Source organism: Pseudochaenichthys georgianus, chromosome 3 (genome assembly GCF_902827115.2).
Source record: "Pseudochaenichthys georgianus chromosome 3, fPseGeo1.2, whole genome shotgun sequence".
NCBI classification, from domain to species: domain Eukaryota; kingdom Metazoa; phylum Chordata; class Actinopteri; order Perciformes; family Channichthyidae; genus Pseudochaenichthys; species Pseudochaenichthys georgianus.
The window spans coordinates 38,383,255-38,401,415 of record NC_047505.1 but is presented as its reverse complement, the minus strand read 5'-3'; the positions used below and the strand labels follow the sequence as shown (position 1 = coordinate 38,401,415).

General features: G+C 39.5%; 2 protein-coding genes across 2 annotated transcripts in view; both read right to left on the bottom strand.

Moving 5' to 3' along the window:
* Positions 1-1,578: 1,578 nt before the first annotated feature.
* Positions 1,579-12,130, bottom strand: slc38a8b (solute carrier family 38 member 8b). The gene is made up of 10 exons (XM_034077684.2): positions 11,936-12,130; positions 5,507-5,705; positions 4,464-4,614; positions 4,280-4,384; positions 4,115-4,172; positions 3,803-3,917; positions 3,571-3,718; positions 2,804-3,006; positions 2,641-2,692; positions 1,579-1,935 (listed from the first exon to the last, which is right to left on the bottom strand). The coding sequence occupies exons 1-10, from the start codon at positions 12,122-12,124 to the stop codon at positions 1,833-1,835; spliced, it is 1,323 nt and encodes a 440-aa protein (XP_033933575.1). The 5' UTR covers positions 12,125-12,130; the 3' UTR covers positions 1,579-1,832.
* A 3,734-nt stretch (positions 12,131-15,864) lies between these two features.
* nrn1lb (neuritin 1-like b) overlaps positions 15,865-18,161 on the bottom strand; it is a 3,560-nt gene continuing 1,263 nt past the window's right edge. The window contains exons 2-3 of the mRNA XM_034103875.1: positions 17,178-17,319; positions 15,865-16,168 (exon numbers count right to left, since the gene is read on the bottom strand). Of these exons, the coding sequence (XP_033959766.1) occupies positions 15,865-16,168; positions 17,178-17,319 (446 nt within the window). The remainder of the gene's footprint in view (positions 16,169-17,177; positions 17,320-18,161) is intronic.

Here is an 18,161-nt window from a genome sequence, read left to right as displayed (position 1 = left end):
ATGGGTGCAGAAGAGAAAGAGAGTGAGCAAAAACGTGGGTGTGGTTAACAGGTGAGACAGGTGAATGGAAAACTGCTGGTGAAAGATGGAGCAGACTGTGACACATCTTGTCAGAAAATAGTCAAAAATCTCCGTCCCATTTTCTCAAAATCCAGAGTTTTGTCTTTCTGTTGAGTCAGTCCAAAACCCAAAGACATTTAGTTGAAGATGGTTTAAAACAGAGAAATCAGGAAATCTCCATATTTGATGAAAACAGTGGCATTTTCTGCCCTTTTCACTGGAAAATGTACTCAAAGAATTAATCTACTATCAAAAAAGTTGTCCATTTCCTGTTGATTGTTGATTCAATCGTTAAAGATGAATTGATGATAATCGTTGCAGTGCTACTAATGACATTCCCATCAGCCTCAGCTGTACTGTTTAATGCTAATTAGACAATTACATTACATTTAGCTGAAGCTTTAATTTTTAGTGTCTTGATTTAGGTCCAGGTAGGCAATGTTTCCGTATCTGCAGAGAACAGAGCAGTGTTTTAAATCCTGGTAGATGTTAGTTTTAATTCCCAGGACTTTCTTTTTCTCCATTTAGTGGATTTAGTCATTTGGCCGTCAGGTTAGAAATATAATCCCATGGGCTAAACATAAGTAGAGTATCACAGTTTTAGAATTTCCCCTAAGGACATTAACTCTGCATGAGATGTCACACACGCAGCTGAAGTGTCTAAAAAGAGCTGCTATGTGTTTCCAGGTCTATTTTTGCATTAAGTTCTAACCCTGTGTGTGTTCAGAAAGATAAGTATGTATGTGAAGTCATTATCGCAGCTTTTGAGCAGACCCCCCCCATGCAGGCACAGATACAGAGCCTTTTTCTCGATTTACTGTAAATCATTACTCACTCATACACTAACACAAATCTGTGAGCATGTGCACTCTCACGGGCAGCATGCCATAACTCTTGAAAGCTTGAAGTCAATAAACAATAAACAGTGATATTCAGCATACCTCGGCCATCAATCTGAGCTCAATGAAAGCTGCAGATTGATATCACTCAGAGGATTCAGGTCATGTGGAGATCAGAAAGTGGAGAAATGCAGAGGAAGGATAAGAGTTGTGTTGTTGAAACAAAAAAATGTTAATATGATAAACTCATGATATTATCTGGTCGATGCAAACAAGAATTTCAAGGGCATAAAATCCATTTGTCTACTGAATATTGTGTGTATAGGCACTCTCCTGTCAAAAATGATCCCGGAACCATTTTAACAATGATAGGAACTCAGTTTCTCTTATCTGGGTTTCCAATATGCAGTCTCTCACACACACACACACACACACACACACACACACACACACACACACACACACACACACACACACACACACACACACACACACAATAAATATGCATCAGTTGTACAATACTGCCCCCTGGCAGAATAGCACAACTACAAATAAAGACTCAAAGATACCCTTTGTATTTTCTTATTTAATATTCTATACAATAGGGGTGGTAATGTAATCCTAAATAAATCATTAAAACAGCCACACATACTTTACAATTAATACCTACATTCTTCTCTTGACATTATATTGTTGTCCAATAACAATCCATTTAAATCCAATATGTCTGTAACACACACACACACAGATAGAAATATTACATTATTGCTTTGTAAATATATATTATATTATAACCAGGTGATGGAAGACCTTGATAAGGATCATATATACAACTATAAACCACCTTTACAAATGCAACTTTAAGTTGTGCAAAACACATTGTGAAGTGAAGCAGCTGCTGCAGACAGTGAAGTGGAGATAAAGGTGTGAAAATCAGAATTTCTGGTAAATCTCCATTATAGCGATGGTCGTGCTCTGTCCGAAGATGAAAGATCCAACTACGATGGTTATAACTCCCCAGACTGTTAAAATCACCCTGCAGAAACAAAACAGAATCAGGGACATCCATATAAACAACATGACAGATGACTTAAAATCATGGAAACAGTATGAATCTTCTGCTTGGCGGTAATTCATAATGATTCATTCTCTTTTCCATTATTCAAATATCCACATTTTATAACAAGATTGATCAAATTTGTAGACGAAAATGCCCGTAGAAGTCTTAATGTTCTAAAAGAAAATCCATCTAATTACACAAAAAAGGAAGACTGCTCTTTCTTTCTTAGGATACGACGCAGTTCAGACTCTATAAGAAGGACTTTTTAACTAAATAGTGATCACTGGTTGGATGGATAAATGACTTTTGTATATTTTGCACTGCAGGATGTGACAATCTTCATCATGTTTCCATGACCAGCATCCAAATATAAAAAAAAGTATTATTCCTATTTTCATAACATTTCCTAGAAATGTTCCTTGGAAAAAATTATTTAATTGTAATCATTAGAAACATAGACATTTCCTAGGAATTAAATCTCCACTAAGACACAAGTAAATATCACACTTTTTTTGTTTAAATACTTGCAATTATACTCGTTACACTAGCAGTTAATCAGTTGAAATGAAATAATTGGAAGATCAGTTAAACACCATATTTGTTTCCCTATGATATGTCAAATAACGCATTTCAATAATAATGTTATACACATAGAGTACGAGTGTGTAAATAATCACTCACCTGACTCTTGGACTCACAGGTTCACTTTGCATTGTGAACACTAAGCAAAGACCTGCAACACACAAATAATATAGAACAACATGTATGAACATAAAAGCCATACATTGCACATTGTGTGAGTACAGACACAGACACTTAATTTAAAGGAGACATTGTTACATACCAGGAAAGATGAAGATGAAGAAGGCGCTGATTCCCCCGATGACACTGATGACCTCCCCCATGTCTGGGACGAACATGGCGATGAGAAGAGTGACGGTGATCCAGATCACAGTGAGAACCACTCTGCAGCGAGTCTCAAACGAATGGGTGACGACTCCCCAGCGGCGTCTTTGAATACGCACCATCAGGTTCAGGATGACAGATCTGTTGCACACACACACACACACGAAAACACACAGTAGGACAACATGTTCACTTTTAAAATACATACACGAGTTGTACTATGCAAAAAACGAAATCCCCTTTCACACATGCCCTGCAAACCTGAGGAGCTGTGAGAATACCAATGTCCAAATGGAGCAGACTTTACCCTGCCTGTCGCCTAATACAAAGATAATGTCCAATATGTGAATAGAGAAACCCATTGTCTGGATCAAAAAGAAGGTTAATTTACAAGAAATAGCATGGCAATGAAAATGTGTAACTGGGGTTCAAACTAGATCTGGGAACTTGGGAGGAAAGTTCAGTATGAAAACTGAGCTGTGTAATCAACGTCATGTCATGCTTCTACACACTCAACCCAAAGCTACCACTTGCCTGAACCAAAAAGAGTATTTTCAATAAGTCATAAGGGTTGAGATACGGTCAATCTCCTGTTGTGTGCAACAAGTGTCAAAGTCAAGAAAACTACTACAACGTGTGGAGATGATTTCCCTGGTATTTTCCAAAGTTGATTTGTAAGAAAGTCTCCACTCTGCTGTTGCTCACCTCCCCAGGAGAAGAATAATAGGATAGATGGTGATGATTGATATTCCAAAAAGTAGCCTGGATATGATCATAGGCACGTCATTTCCTGGATATGACATCAAAATATCGGAGGCAACCGCTCGTCCAAACGTCATGAAGCCGTACACACCTGGAGAAAGGGGAGGTGAGGAGCAGTTTTCAGGGAAGCACAAATAAACTGAGGTCAATAGAGTTGCTTTCGAGTTGAACTCACCAGTGAGAGTGTAAATGAGTAAACAGAAAAACATGGAGACCACTGAGATGATGACCCAGTTTAAGAGCTTCTTATTCTCCATGCTGCTGTAGATGGCAATACAGGCTTCATGGCACTGCAGACACACACAAAGACACATTGGGCATTCAGACAAATCACTACAATAGTTTATAATTTCTTCATGCTCCACGTGCTTTTTAGTTGTCTGTTATTGCTGGTTGGTTTGGACAAATGTATGTCCACATTAAACCACTTAAATGTCTAGCATCAGGCTGTCTACTTTTAGACTTAAAAGCATGCAGTTGATCCTACCTGGAAGCCAAAGCAGATGGTCGGCACGACACTGAACATTGAAGCCCACGAACCCACACTGAAAACACAAACACACACACTCACATTTACAGATGCACACACACTGCATAGAATGAGAAAAAAAAGTTAAACACACACGTATCCATTACAAACAGTGTTACTGACCCTTCGCTGTGCTCTGGAGTTATTATAACATTGTGGCTCTCCATCAGGTAATACTTGACGATCACTGCCACACACAGATATGTTGCCGCCAGCGTCCCCAACACACTGACACAAAGAAAACACTGTTACACCACACACAAATGTGCACTCTATCTCATTCTGATCCATGATAAGTGTCATTTACCTTGTGTATTTCTGGATGCCGATTTCTTTTGGGATGGACAAGGGGAGGATGATGATGACACACATGATGAAGAGATAAAACCGCTGGTCGGTGTACCAGTAGTACGGCATCTCAGTGGACCCAGTCACCGTCTCGTATAAAGAAACACTCACTGGAAGAAGAACAACATTTTAACCGTTATTTATCTGCTGCAACGATAAATTAATAATATAGATATACTACAGTTTTCATGCTCACCAAATCATTGATTTGACATACTTATCAGTCTTTATGTTGTTTTAATGGCTGCTATTCATGCTTTAACAATGGTGGATGAACATGATGACATGTCTTTAAAGCACGTTGTCTCACTAAAATGCTCCATCTGTACTGTGCTTTGTGCACAATGTATGATCCAATAGATTCTTTTTGAAGAGGGTGTGTTTGTAAATCAAATCTGTTTAAATTTTGAACAGAGTAAAAACATTAAAGGGATTTGAAGCATTTCAGATGGACAACACGACAAAGGGGGAAATGAAAAAAAGGGTAGCATTACTGTCACATGTTTTCACCCTTACACAAGCAAGAATGAACATCCAAGAGCCAGAAGATGTGTGGTCTGAGAGAGATTACTTTTTTGATATAGAAAATGGCTGCTAAATTGATAGCAAACTCCTGTTAAAATATTATAAAACCTGTGCTAAGATTTAAGATTCAAAAGCTTTATTGTCATATGCACAGTAGTGTAAATATGGCAATGAAACAAGGCAAACTAAATTATATATAGGACATAAAACAATACAAATATATATTTTTTTAAAGTGCCAAAAGAAACAGAGTAGAATAGATCAGAATAAAATAGTGCAGATTACAATACTGGCACAAGTATTTTTCATATTTTTATCAATCGTTTTAGTTACAGAGTATTTGACAGTGTTAAAGGACATTAAGGATACTTTCTTCATAGAGAAAGAGGATAATAAAAGAAGAAGACTATATTCTAAGTGGTCTGTTTGTAAGTAGGAGAAGCTGCATCTTGAAAGATAAGTTCATTGAGCACTTACACTTCTCCAGCTGGTCCTGCACCACCACCAGGAAGGCCACACATATCATAAAGAGGTTGAAGCAGAAACAGATTTCACAGAGTTGCCCCACCGCTCCTCCACACACCTCCCTCACCACGTCTTGGTACGTGTTCTGTCTGCTGACTGAGGAGGCATAGCCGAGGATGATCAGACCACTGATGAGGAAGACCAGGGAAACCTGCACGTCACACACACAAACACACACCATGGACAGATCATTAGGCAATTGGGCTCCGGACTCAGGCCTGTGAAAAGACACTCCTGAAAGAAAGAATCTCCATCCTCTCTTTCCTCAAGATCCGAAATGTTTTACTTGCTGTTATTTCAGATTCTTTGATGTGTACCTGTATTGTGATATTGGTTCAAAATGCACCTGAATGTCAAGTTGTGGTTCACACTGGAGATCAAGAGACTGTATTTGTATTTGTATTTGGGTAAGAAGCCTTATAATTATCAATTTTCATTTATAGATATATTGATTGAGACTTTGGTCCATAGTTTGTCATAGTCCAAGCGTGTTCTCGCTCCCAACTCATCAACTACAGCACCTTGTTCAGAGACCATACACATCAAACTGATACACTCCACAAGTCTCTCTGACGTCTGTTGGGCATGTACAGAGCTGCCTCAAGAGGCGGTAGTATTTATGACAAGAGTTGAGGATGAGGTCAGGTGACGCCGTACAAATAGAGTCAAAGTTTGCATCAAGATGAGATCAGGGATGATGACAAAACCACAGTGACTGCTGTTTGACTGAAGCGTGACCATTCAAACCTTTGTGTGTAAGTTCATTTATGTCACACAAGTCACATACTTGGATACAATGGATTTCAAGTCACGTAAAAAAAAAACTTTTTAAACCCAAGTCATGATCTTTTCCTAAACCTTAACAAGTATCTTTGTTTAGATTCACAATGTTAATCACATATTGAAGTCTATCTGACAAACCTGCATATTAATATATGGCACTAAAGGGGTCCTGAGCAAGCATCTGTATGTCACGAGGTTGGAGGAAAATGTGTTCAAGCAAACAAGTTAATATAATATTTCCATATGTAGCCGGCGCTACTGTTTTCTGGATTAGCTGTCAGATCATTTCTTCACGTGGCTGGGCCGCCACTGCCCCTTTAAGACACACCCGCAGCTGTACGTAGTTCAGCATCACTCACACCTCACCCAAATCAGCTGTGACTATTACGAGTGTTCTTGTTCCAGTCATCGTTGTCTGGCTGATAGGCGTGTATTCCTCCTATACGAGGTAGTGAAGCTGCTGTTAGGACTTAACATTCAGTGTACCACTAAATTGTTAACATATGGCCTGCAAACGCCAGGCTTCTTGACTTCAGCAGAGACTGTGTAGAGAATCACCGTTGCGGAGGTGTCCAGTGAGGTGATGATTGAGTGAATGCGTTTGCATCAGAGGTACACTGTAAACAATTACCAGCATTTCACAACATTTAACAGTATTATTTTACAGTGACATATTGTAATCAAGGCCCCCTGTAATATCCCAACAAATACATGTAAAAAGGACTGTATCCTTGGATTTCCCAGCATTTAACTATTATTTCACAATATAATACTGCAATCAAAATCCTCTGTAATATCACATCAAATGTTGTAATATCACAACAACATTGTAAAAATTGCAAGGATTTCACAGCATTTAAGAGTAGCATATTACAGAGAAATATTGTAATCAAAAGCCCCTGTAATATCACAACAAAATATCTATAAAACAGTAGAATTGGATTTCACATTATTTAACTATTATTTCACAGTAAAGCACTGTACTCAAAATCATCTTAGCACAACCATGATAGACTGTATATAAAGAGCACAACTCATTACTGTAAAATTTGAATTGTGCACCAATGCACATGTGCAGAATAGACTATTCTAACCGGCGTGTGTCCTGGCAACCCTGTCTCCTAAAAATGACGTTCCCACAGAACTAAACTGCATTCTCAATTACGTTTAGCTAGAAATGTATTTTTACAACGATTCCAGGGATTCCTGACTTGAGTTTCTAGCACCAGGGAAAGTGCAAAAAGTGCCCCAAATCAGCGTCTTAATTTACCCAGGGCCTAGTGCTTGGCTTTCGGCATGAGAATTCAGGAAACTCCCCTGAGTATTTTATTACATATCTCAACTTTGGAGAGGAGTTGGGGGACAAATGACACATCAAATCACATCTCCACATCAAACCGAAGCTAACTATAATACTCTTGTCTGCCTAGCATGCGGGGAAATTGGCGTGCTCTGTCACCACAAGAGCGAGAGTGAAAGCGGCTTAATGGAAGGCTTTGTCCCGTTTTAAGCCATAACGCTTGACATTCGGAGCAGCAGAGGGATGAATCTGCATGTACTCTTCGAGGCGATTCCAACGACATCAAGCTCAAAGCTGTCGGACCTTCCTTTGTGCCGTCTAGAGTACTGAGAGCCATGAAAACATGACCTTTAACCTTAGTTTGAGAATTGGTTGAAGGTCACAGCGGCCCCAAATTTTGCAAGCGGGTTCCACACAAGTTAAGCAACACACTCTCAAAGTCTCAGAGCGACAAACACCTTTTTTCAATTTTTTTCAATTTTCTCTCCCTCCCTCACCAAAGGGTGTCCAATCCTCAGCTCAAGACAGGATTTTGTGAGAGTTTGACATTAGATTGAAAAAAAATGTCTGGGTGGGTTACGGTTCCCATATTCCAGATACCTTATCTGGGCCCTATTTAGACGCCCCTGGTGAAAAAAGTATCTTTCCAGCCCTTTCCAAAGTCAGGTTATTAAAGATTAAAGATTATTTAACAAAACATTTAAATAACGTGCTTTAACCACTAGGTGTCCCTATTTACCAATTGGATCAAATATATAAGTCAGCCGAATTAGTGTTGATACTGAAAGGAGACGTATTGTGTGAAAAGAAATGGAATATGTCCAATTTGACGTGGTGTTTTCAAGGTTGGGAAAGTGCTTGAAATTTGGGAATGGTGCTTGAAATTGAGATAAAGTGCTTGAAAATGTAATGCTTTACTTTTACAATAAATTGCTGTCTGACTGAATAGTTTGCTTTTTAGATTAAAAGAAAAGAATTTCTTCGCTTCTACATAAAACAGCTCCGCTGCGGCCTTCCCGCGCTATGCGTGCGACCTGCAAATGTTTGTTTTACGTCACGTGTGACCTGGGCATTCTGATGAGAGATAGATGACTGTGTGCCAGGACAGGAGGTTGCAGTTTCAACGAGCGTTGGCTAGCAGAAGACAAATACAAGCCATGGCTAAGACGCGGGTCAAGCCCACAAGTAGCCTCCTGCAAAGTTTGCAAAAATAACGATGCGAGAGTCTGCGCTGACGAGCCACATGAAAGGTACGCCGGAGTAGAGCATTTTAGATTAGGCTAACGTTGCATGTTACGTTTGTTTAAGCTAACGTTAGCTAGCTGAATAGCGAACTCGATTGAGGGATAATAATAATTGCAGGGGACAATCATTTCAGAGGAGCGTACCTATGTTAATATGTGTGTTACAGTCGCCATCCTGTGGTGTTCAGAGGATGAAGCACTCACTGCACTTCGTGTTATAGTCACGAAATATAATCTATTGATTCGACACAGAGCGATTTTGAAAGCAATGTATTTCTACTGTATGTTTCGTGCCTAAACCAAATGTGACTTGCTCTATCGAAATCAGTCACATTGACCCGAAGACACGTTTTCGTTTTTACTGTTCTGGGGGAAGCTCGCGAGTGTTTGTGTGTGTATGTGTATTTTTGCGTTTGTGTACCGGGGAAACACTCACAAGAAACACCGGCTGTTGTTATGCTTGCTGTGACGTTACATTAGTCCGTTCTCCGCTTTTAATTATGCCGAAGCTTCAAAGTTGTATTTATCATCTGAATTTTCCGAAACAAGTTTAATATTCTGAAAGCCAAGACTTTGTTTAATTGAAACCAGATGAAAAACAAACTGTCTTTTATATCAAATTGAAGTATTATACAAGTAAAATTACATTTTGCTTTAAGTATTATCATTGAAATAGCGACAGTAAAAGTAGTCATTGTGCAGATTGGTCCATTTCGTAGCTGGTTGAACCAGGTTGAACCAAAGTCTGATTTAACACTGCTCTCAAAACATGCTCAGACATAAAAAGTTGAACTATTTTTTAGCCTCATTATAGCCTGTGGCTTACTTAGAGTTTAAGCCTCGCCTAGCGAGCAAAGTTTCAATCACTCAATACTTTCATCAACACTACTCTGGATGATAAAGGATTACCAAACTCTCTCTCCCTTGCCTCTTCACAATGTGTACAGGTTCGCAATGTTTATAGGTTTGAAATGTTTATAGGTTATTGCAATGCGTAATGTCATTTATCTGAAAACACATTTTTTTTAATCTTATTTTACTTCTATACTATTCTAGCCTAAATTAGCTTCCACTTTTACCTGCATTTTGTACATTGCTGTGAACCTTACTGTGAAAGTCATGCAACAAGTTGCCAGGTAATTATTGTGAATTCACGGTGGATATTTTTACAGTGTAGGCGATTAATTGTATGTACATTGAAGGACATTCATATAAGTCTTTATACAATTTCTAATCACCTTTCTCCATTTATTTTAGGATTAGTTTGCTACCGTTTTGCCTTTCCTTTTCTTGATCTTAGTTTTTAGCTGTATTTTACCATGCCTACAGGCTATTTGTTGCCTAAGTATTGATTTGCCTGCCTTCTATGTTTTGCTTATTGACTAGTTTGTTGTATTGTGTACAAACTAGTGATTTAAATCTTTAAAGCTACAGCACCCTCCTTGTAACGACCCACCCTGTCCCACAAGGTCTAATACTGTCTCTGTGCACTTCTTCAGTGACGATCCTGGCCATACTGTGGAGTGGAGCATGTGGTGTGCTGGGCACTTTTTGCATGCAGATATGGGTGATTTGCAGTGAGTGTTTATTGAATACAGCTACACGTGGTGATATTGTGGTTTTGGGGAAACCCTCAGCAGTTGACCAGAAGAATCACTTTTTAACTATTTAACTATCACTATATGTGTGATATTGTAATTATTCTAGTTATTCTCTCCTTGTCAGAACCAGCCTTCAATCGTGGGACGTATGTATGTCGACTGGGAAAGCTGAATAAGGTTTAATCTGCATTTTATATTACTGAACTTTTACTTGATTATTTATATAATAAACGTTTGTAAACATTTGAACTTGAGGCCGCGTCCCTGTCCATCCTTTTATTCTTATCTGTGTGACTTGTCCTAAGGGCTCGTATTGGGGAACCCAGGTTAGTGTTAAGTATCCTAACCCCCTTTTATTATCGTAGCGCCCCCCCCCCCCTCCCCGGTGGGGCAGGTCACACATACATGAAACGATGTAAATCATGTTTTGCTTTAAAAATATATTACTTGAATGTTTAATTTACAATCCAAATAGTAGCCTACTGACGCTTTCTGCTGCAGCAGATCGACAAATGAAACATGCGATCCATATATATTCTATTTTAATGTAGGCTTCCTAACTTGTGTTTAAATGAATGCTTTTAACATGTAGTTTCATATAATAAAAACACAGGTGGAAAAGGACTCAAATTTAGATCAAGAGCAATCGGAGGCTCCTTATGACCTCATAGCTTGTTCCTGGAAAGTTGAAATGTGAAATCTACACACACACCCCCCACACACACACACACATATGTTACTTCACAACATGAGTAATACAAACGTGCACACACACTTGTTGGTGTAGTGCAATGAAAGTCAGGCCCTCCTTTAACTGGAAGCTCATTAGAGTTCAGCTGTGAAATAGATGAGCCTCTTTCACACCAGGGAGTGACTGAGTGGTGGTGAGTACATACATATACAGTCAGCAGGCTAACAGACAAACTAAGCCCCCAAATGTCTCTATATATGTTAAGGGTAATACAATGAAGGGATTTGCAGTTCAATCATAGACTGAGTTCAATCCATCAACAATTCTATTTTAATGTAGGCCTATTGTATTTTTTTAAATGTTCTAGTTCCACACAGCTGATTTAAAAGAAGCAGGTGGGTTCTAGCTCCTGTGTGTTATCTGAAATCGCCATACTAACTTTTCTTCTTCTTGTATTTAGTTCGTTTTGTTGTTGTGTTTCTTCTTGTTCTTCATTTGTTGTTTAAGGGCGGCTGGCAAACAGCTTTTAGGCGCAATACCGCCCCCTGGATTATAAATAGTGTAGTGGATGCTGCCCTGAAGGACAGACTTTTTTCCCACTCGTAAAAATAATGGCGTATTCGCCGTGTGACTGCATGTGCCGAACCGTGACGTCCGAACCGTGACGGTACCGGACGAATACGGATACCGTTACACCCCTATTTTCTACACTTGCACTATATGTACTATACACAGCTAATATTGCAGGTGTGTGATCCTCACCAGCTCCACACTGAGGGCAGTATTCACTCCCCCGGCCTTCTGGAAAGCCCAGGGGAAGTTGAGCAGTCCAGCACCCAGCGCAGACTTCAGCATGATGAACACAGCACCGAATGAACCGAGCCGCGGGGGGCCCGAATGAGACGCAGAGCGGGCCAGCAGGTTGATGCTCTCTCGAGCCAGTTCCTCCATGATCCTGAGCGAAGCTTTAACCCTATATAACTGATAATTCTCAAGAACGATTTCTGACAAAACTAACCCTTCTAGAGCAGTCCAGGTGTCCGCTTCATGCTTCTGAGAGTTTGAACCTGCTGAGAGGGAAACCCTGCAGATATATAGCCTGCACCCTCGAGCACACGCGACTCACATGGTCTAATTGGACATTTTGACTACTAAACATTTCACTCTGAGGTGACACATATATCACTAAAGTGAGTATGTTTGCTTGTGTTTTCTCTGTCTCTCTCCATGGCTCTCTCTTTTAAGTTGTGTCTGTCTCTGAAGAAGAAGCCTACAGATAAAGGTAATTGTGTTGTTTTCTTATGATTACTTTTTATTTGTTTACTCATTTTGTCCATACATGTTCTGTGTTCAAAATACACATTGTTTTTCCTACAAATAAACCCATTAGTGGACCTCCTCTAAATAAAACCATGAATGAACTTTATAAAATCATAATAATTCAAGAAATGAGTCAAAGTATTGCTGGCTTAACTTGCAAGGGACTAAAAAATATGCTGCAAAAAAAGGGAAAATACAGGCGGGGGGGTTTCTGTGTCCCTGCAAATACAGACACCTGCACACACTTCTACTACTGCACATAGTGGGTCGAGACTGATGATTGAGAAGGATTACTTTGCATACAGTCTATATATTGTTTTCCTCCGGGAAATCCTGCACAGTTTCATTAAGAGGTAAACCACATGACTCGAATGTCCTCCATTTACTCGACTTTGTTGTCAATCTGATTGTAATCACCAAAGGGATTGGCCACTATTTACTTTTCATTTATTTATGTTATATATCACATTTTTGTATTAACAGAATCACGAATGTAGATTTGGTGTGCAGTGCAGCTTACACTGTAGTCGCATGAGGAGTTTAAACAAAGTCCCGGTCATATAGAACAATCTACTACATGTAATTCATAATCCATTCATGATTCATGCTACACACCATCTGTCACAGGGCAGAGGGCATCGGTCCTATTCATGAACATTGATCTACATCAGGAGGAACTTTACAAAGAAAAATGAACTTTAACTAACTGTATCTTTTTGAAAGATACTGTATCTGTTCCCAAAATGTGAGCGCTTTGAGGCACCTTCAAAATGATGTCATGGTGATTTTGCAGATTTAGAGAGAGCAGAAGTGTTATGGGGACAGTCCAAAGGTGTTATTGTATACCATAGGCATGTGCTGTTCCCAAAAATATCTCAGGACTTTTGTTTTTATAAAGCATTTTCCATTTTAAATTATATTACATGTATAATTGATACTGTTGTTCATAATCCATTTGTTAAAAAAAACTCCTGTTTAAAATATGCATAAAACCACTGCAAGAGTAAGACAGCTTTATGAATCCTCTCTGTCCACGGTGACCTGCCACGCTTTGTCGTCATGACCAAATCAGGGTTATAATCTGGTTTTTATGTAGCCTGTTAGCAAAAAATATATACTGAGTCCGAGACCTTTAAACACGCAGTCTGATTATTCAGATTTAAAAAATAATGTAATCATGTACTGTACGTCATGCAAGTCTGTGCAAAATGCAACTAGAATCATAAGCTGCGAACTGTATGAAGCAGCATTATTTAAATAAGCCATTAAACCTGTGAAACTTGGGTTAAAGGTGCTGCATGGTTACATTTCATCAGTGTGCCATGTGAATATAAAGCAGGAGGTCCACTTGAGGTTTCAGTGACCGCTGCAATAACTCCTTAAATTCAGCATGCTGCAGTAATGAAGATACCACCTCTGACATTTAGATGTCATACTTGCTTATGTCATGTTTGAGTTAAACTTCGTTCATACAATGCTGACAAGGCAAAACACCACAAAACCAATCCTCATCACTTCTCATTTGCAGTGTTTGCGCTGCGTGCTCTGAGGACAATAAGACTGTTTTCAAGGGTTTCGAGGAGCAACCTGCTACACTGTGACGAATAAAGACAGATTAATCTACTCATGATTCTGCTGTTATGAAACAGATTAAGAGAATTCAGATTACAAACACACACACACAAACATACACACACACAAAACACACACGCAACTGACACAAAACCCATGTCTTCAAGAAAAGAAAACAGTCGCGATGTAAGGAAAATAACTGCGTTGTGTGTCAGAATATAGAACACCTTTAATTTAAGCGTTTGTTGGGTTGAAATCAGAGTGAAACAAGAAGGCATGTACCACTCTTTACTGCAGTGGGAAAAAAATGCAATTGAACACAATAAATACATTGCAGTCTGTGATTGCATTACAGCTCAGTATCAAAGAAAAACAACAGCATTAATTAACATTACAGCAACTGTTAATGTTATACGGATGAAACTTGGGAAATAAACTCCCTTTTTACATCCCCGTTGTCATGTCCTGTGTGTCTTTCTTTGTTATCCCCCCCCCCCCACCCCCCATATAGAGGTCTTGAAGTCAACCTTACTGAATGCAGCTGTTCAGAATAGAAAAGCAACACATACCTGAAATAAGGAAAACGACTGAACAGGTCAAAGGAAATGATACAGTTTAAACAACTGACAATATTTTTGCAACATCATGTGCACACTGCAAAGGATGCCACCAAAGACAGTATTATGTTCTGATATTAAACAGGTCAGACAGGGGGATGAATTAAGCTGCACAATAACAAATGTTTGCACCCTGCAATAATACTCTGCTCTAGATCACACCTGATTGGATCACAGTCTGAACACCTGGCGTCCCTTAAAATCTCCTTTGTCCTAAAAAAATCAGGCTGTATTTCTGATGTACTGCAGAAGTGGTAGTAGAAATAAAGGGTTTACAACCATTAGTATGTCATAAATGTAACATAACTGAGATTAGTCTTTCAGCTAAGTATTTTCAGTGAGTATGACGTCCTCTTCTGCTTTCCCTAAATCAAAGGTTTGTCACTCCAGCCTATACAATATGACCAAGCAATAATGTGAATTTAATCACAATCAATCATTTAAGTTGCAAGTATGCTTCCTTTTAATATTTATGTCAGAATTAAATAAACCTTTTGTCAGCTTTTTGGTCTAAGAGCAAAGCATGTGATAAATTCAACATATTGTTATTTATTCAATGCCTAAATAAATTCTCCACCTTTTCAGGTACAAAAAACTGAACCAGATATTTCATTTGATCCAGTTATTGAACTCTGTTTGGATTACAGGGGGAGCAGGACGCTGACCACCAGCTGCCTTATTAAAGATAAGTTAAAGGAATACTTCACCAACAAAATGATAGTTTTAAAATCAATTACTCACCAAGTTTTACCTTGGATTCTGGAAGGAAGCTTTGTATTTCTCACAGTTCTCAGAGGTGAATACAGAATCCAAAAAACTTAACTTTTTGCAAAAATGATCAGGCTATTAAACACACTTCAGACTTGCACGTAACAGTAGCATGTCTGCACAAGCGTGAACATGTTTACGCCGAAGTGTTTGAAATAATGAGATTATAGCAATAATGCATGTGTTTGGAAAGCAGTGAGCATATGACAGGATACATGAACCTTCATTAAACTGCATGGGTTGTTTGAGGCTTTGTAAACTCCATAACCCTGGCCCGCATTCACTTCAATTCATCAACATTTTTCTCAGTTTTAGTTTCATGCAAGAAACATATTGTTTTTTCCAAGAATTCAAAGTTCCAAGGGAGAGTAGTTTTTTTAACTACTACATTTCTTGAGTGAAGTATTCTTTTAACTAACTCCTGAGCAGCAGTAGCAAGGTGCTGCACACAGGGAACATCAGAGAGCTGAAGGGGGGGCTGTTCCTGTTGGTTTGCCCTTTCAGTGTTTCCTTGTTGGTCTGGTCGGAGGTGGGGGGGCTCGGGGCTGCAGGCACAGTGCTGGGTGGGAGGGTGGTGCGGCTGGCACACATGTCGTAGAGGTTTCCGGAGAACTGCGTCTTCCTGGACTCTTGTCTTAGAGACTCCCAGATGGCTGCTGCGTCTCCCGGGCAACCAGCCAGAGCTGAGTTGGCACATACATGGAACGCATTCCAGGACCTTTGAGGAACGAGGAGATCAGAGCAGATCAGAGCGGAAATGTGAAGACTGCAGGGTAACATGTACAATAAAACAGTTATCATTTGAGCAAATGTTTAAGAAATATGTAACACTTCTTCAGAGTTTGAGTGGATTAACCCCTCACGTTGCTCAATCTAGGGTAGCTTCTGTTGGACACTTATGTAGGTAAAAAGCACTATAGATAATCAACAAGATTACTAAAAATGAAATGTTGAATGTAGCATTTTCAGACAGTATGTCTGTATGTGTACACTTATTACATGCATGACTTTTGGGTGTGGTAAGAATAAAGCACAATTCAAACCACATCCAACAGAAAACAAATTCGTTTTTAAGTTATAATGTAGCGTTTTGGTCCATGTTTATTTGACAACACCTGTGGTTCCTGGTGATAATGGTTTGTTGTATTAATACAGGCCCAAAGCAAAGCATGTTTTTATTAGAGATAATGAAAGGAAATGATGACACCAGACATGAAACCTGAGAAACATTTCCCCTAAACATGGTTTTGTACACAGTTTAGCTGTATGTAAATGTCATTTTGTAGGAGACAGAGTTGAGGTGTCGGCCATAAACCCAAATCAACACCCAGTAACCCTGTGAAGCGCTGTCAGCTGATACATCTCTGTAAGTTTGTCACTGCAAAAACTCACAAACTCTGAGGACAACATGGTTTTAAACAATCTATGACCATTTGGCTCTGTGAGGCTGTACCTGGTGCTATAACCTGAATGCTAACGTCAGCATGCTAACATTCTCTTACTGACAATGCTAACATGCTGACGTTATGCAGGTTGTATGTTCGTCATATGAGCACATTTCAGTGAGAAACATAAAGTTCAGCTGAAATATTGCATTGCACAAGAGCCAATATTTGTTGAGACATTTCATTAATAGACTGGAGCAACTTTAATAACTTCAACAATCTGAGACAAGTTGTTTCAAGACAGACAGGGGATGGTTACCAAAGTGCTGGACAGATACACACCTGCAGATTGCATCGATGTCCTGTGTGTTTTGGTCTTTTTGTGTTTCCACCAAACTGTCTCCAAGTGTAAGTAAACACTGAGCGAAACTCTTGTAGATGGAAGCACATGAAATTGCCGCTCCGAAACTCACAGGGACCAGGCCTGGTGGAGAGAAGAAGAAGAATTGGGAGGGTTGAAACCCTCTTTAATGGTCACACATGCAGAGCACACAGCACACACAGTGAAATGTGTTCTCTGCTTTTAACCCATCCTAGTACCAGTTCAAACCGGAGAGACGTGATGTAAGAATTACATATTTATTGTTTACACGTCATATGAATGAAATGATAATACAACAGGAGAATGTAATGGTGTTTGGCGATTAGGCCCCGGTTTGCAGGATAATCATTCAGGAGGGAAAGCACCGCTCCGATGAAATCCCCGGGGTCTAGACACTGGTGGTGGTGCTGAGTAGGTGAGACCGGTCTGAAGAAGGAAGGTTTAGCTTTGTCCTGGAGGAGACTGGAGGCGGGTTGCGGTCATCTGCAAATGACAACTGACAGGGAGGAAGAGCAGGCATTTAAGGAACTGGAGTCCACACTCCATATTTAAGGTCTGATCAGGGACTTGAACCGGCAACCCTACGGCTCACAGTCCAAGCTGTGTACTGTACTGACTGAGCCACTGCCGGACAATAGAACATGAGTCTACAGAAATAGATGTGTTTAGAGATGAGAGATTGTTTGGTTCAGGGATTTCATCTTGTGATGTGAAACACAATGTTTATCTTTATAGAGAAATGATCCATCTGGTGCTCAGACGGATCAAACAAATACCGAAATATGTTGATTTCCATTCATCTGGAGGGATTATACAACCTCAAAGCCAAATTCAGTGCAGGAGCTGTCTGATCGATCAACTCATACACAACACGCTGAGATTAGTTTGAGTCATCACAATCTTCCTTAGAAAAGTTGTGAATCTATGTTTGAATTGATATGCAG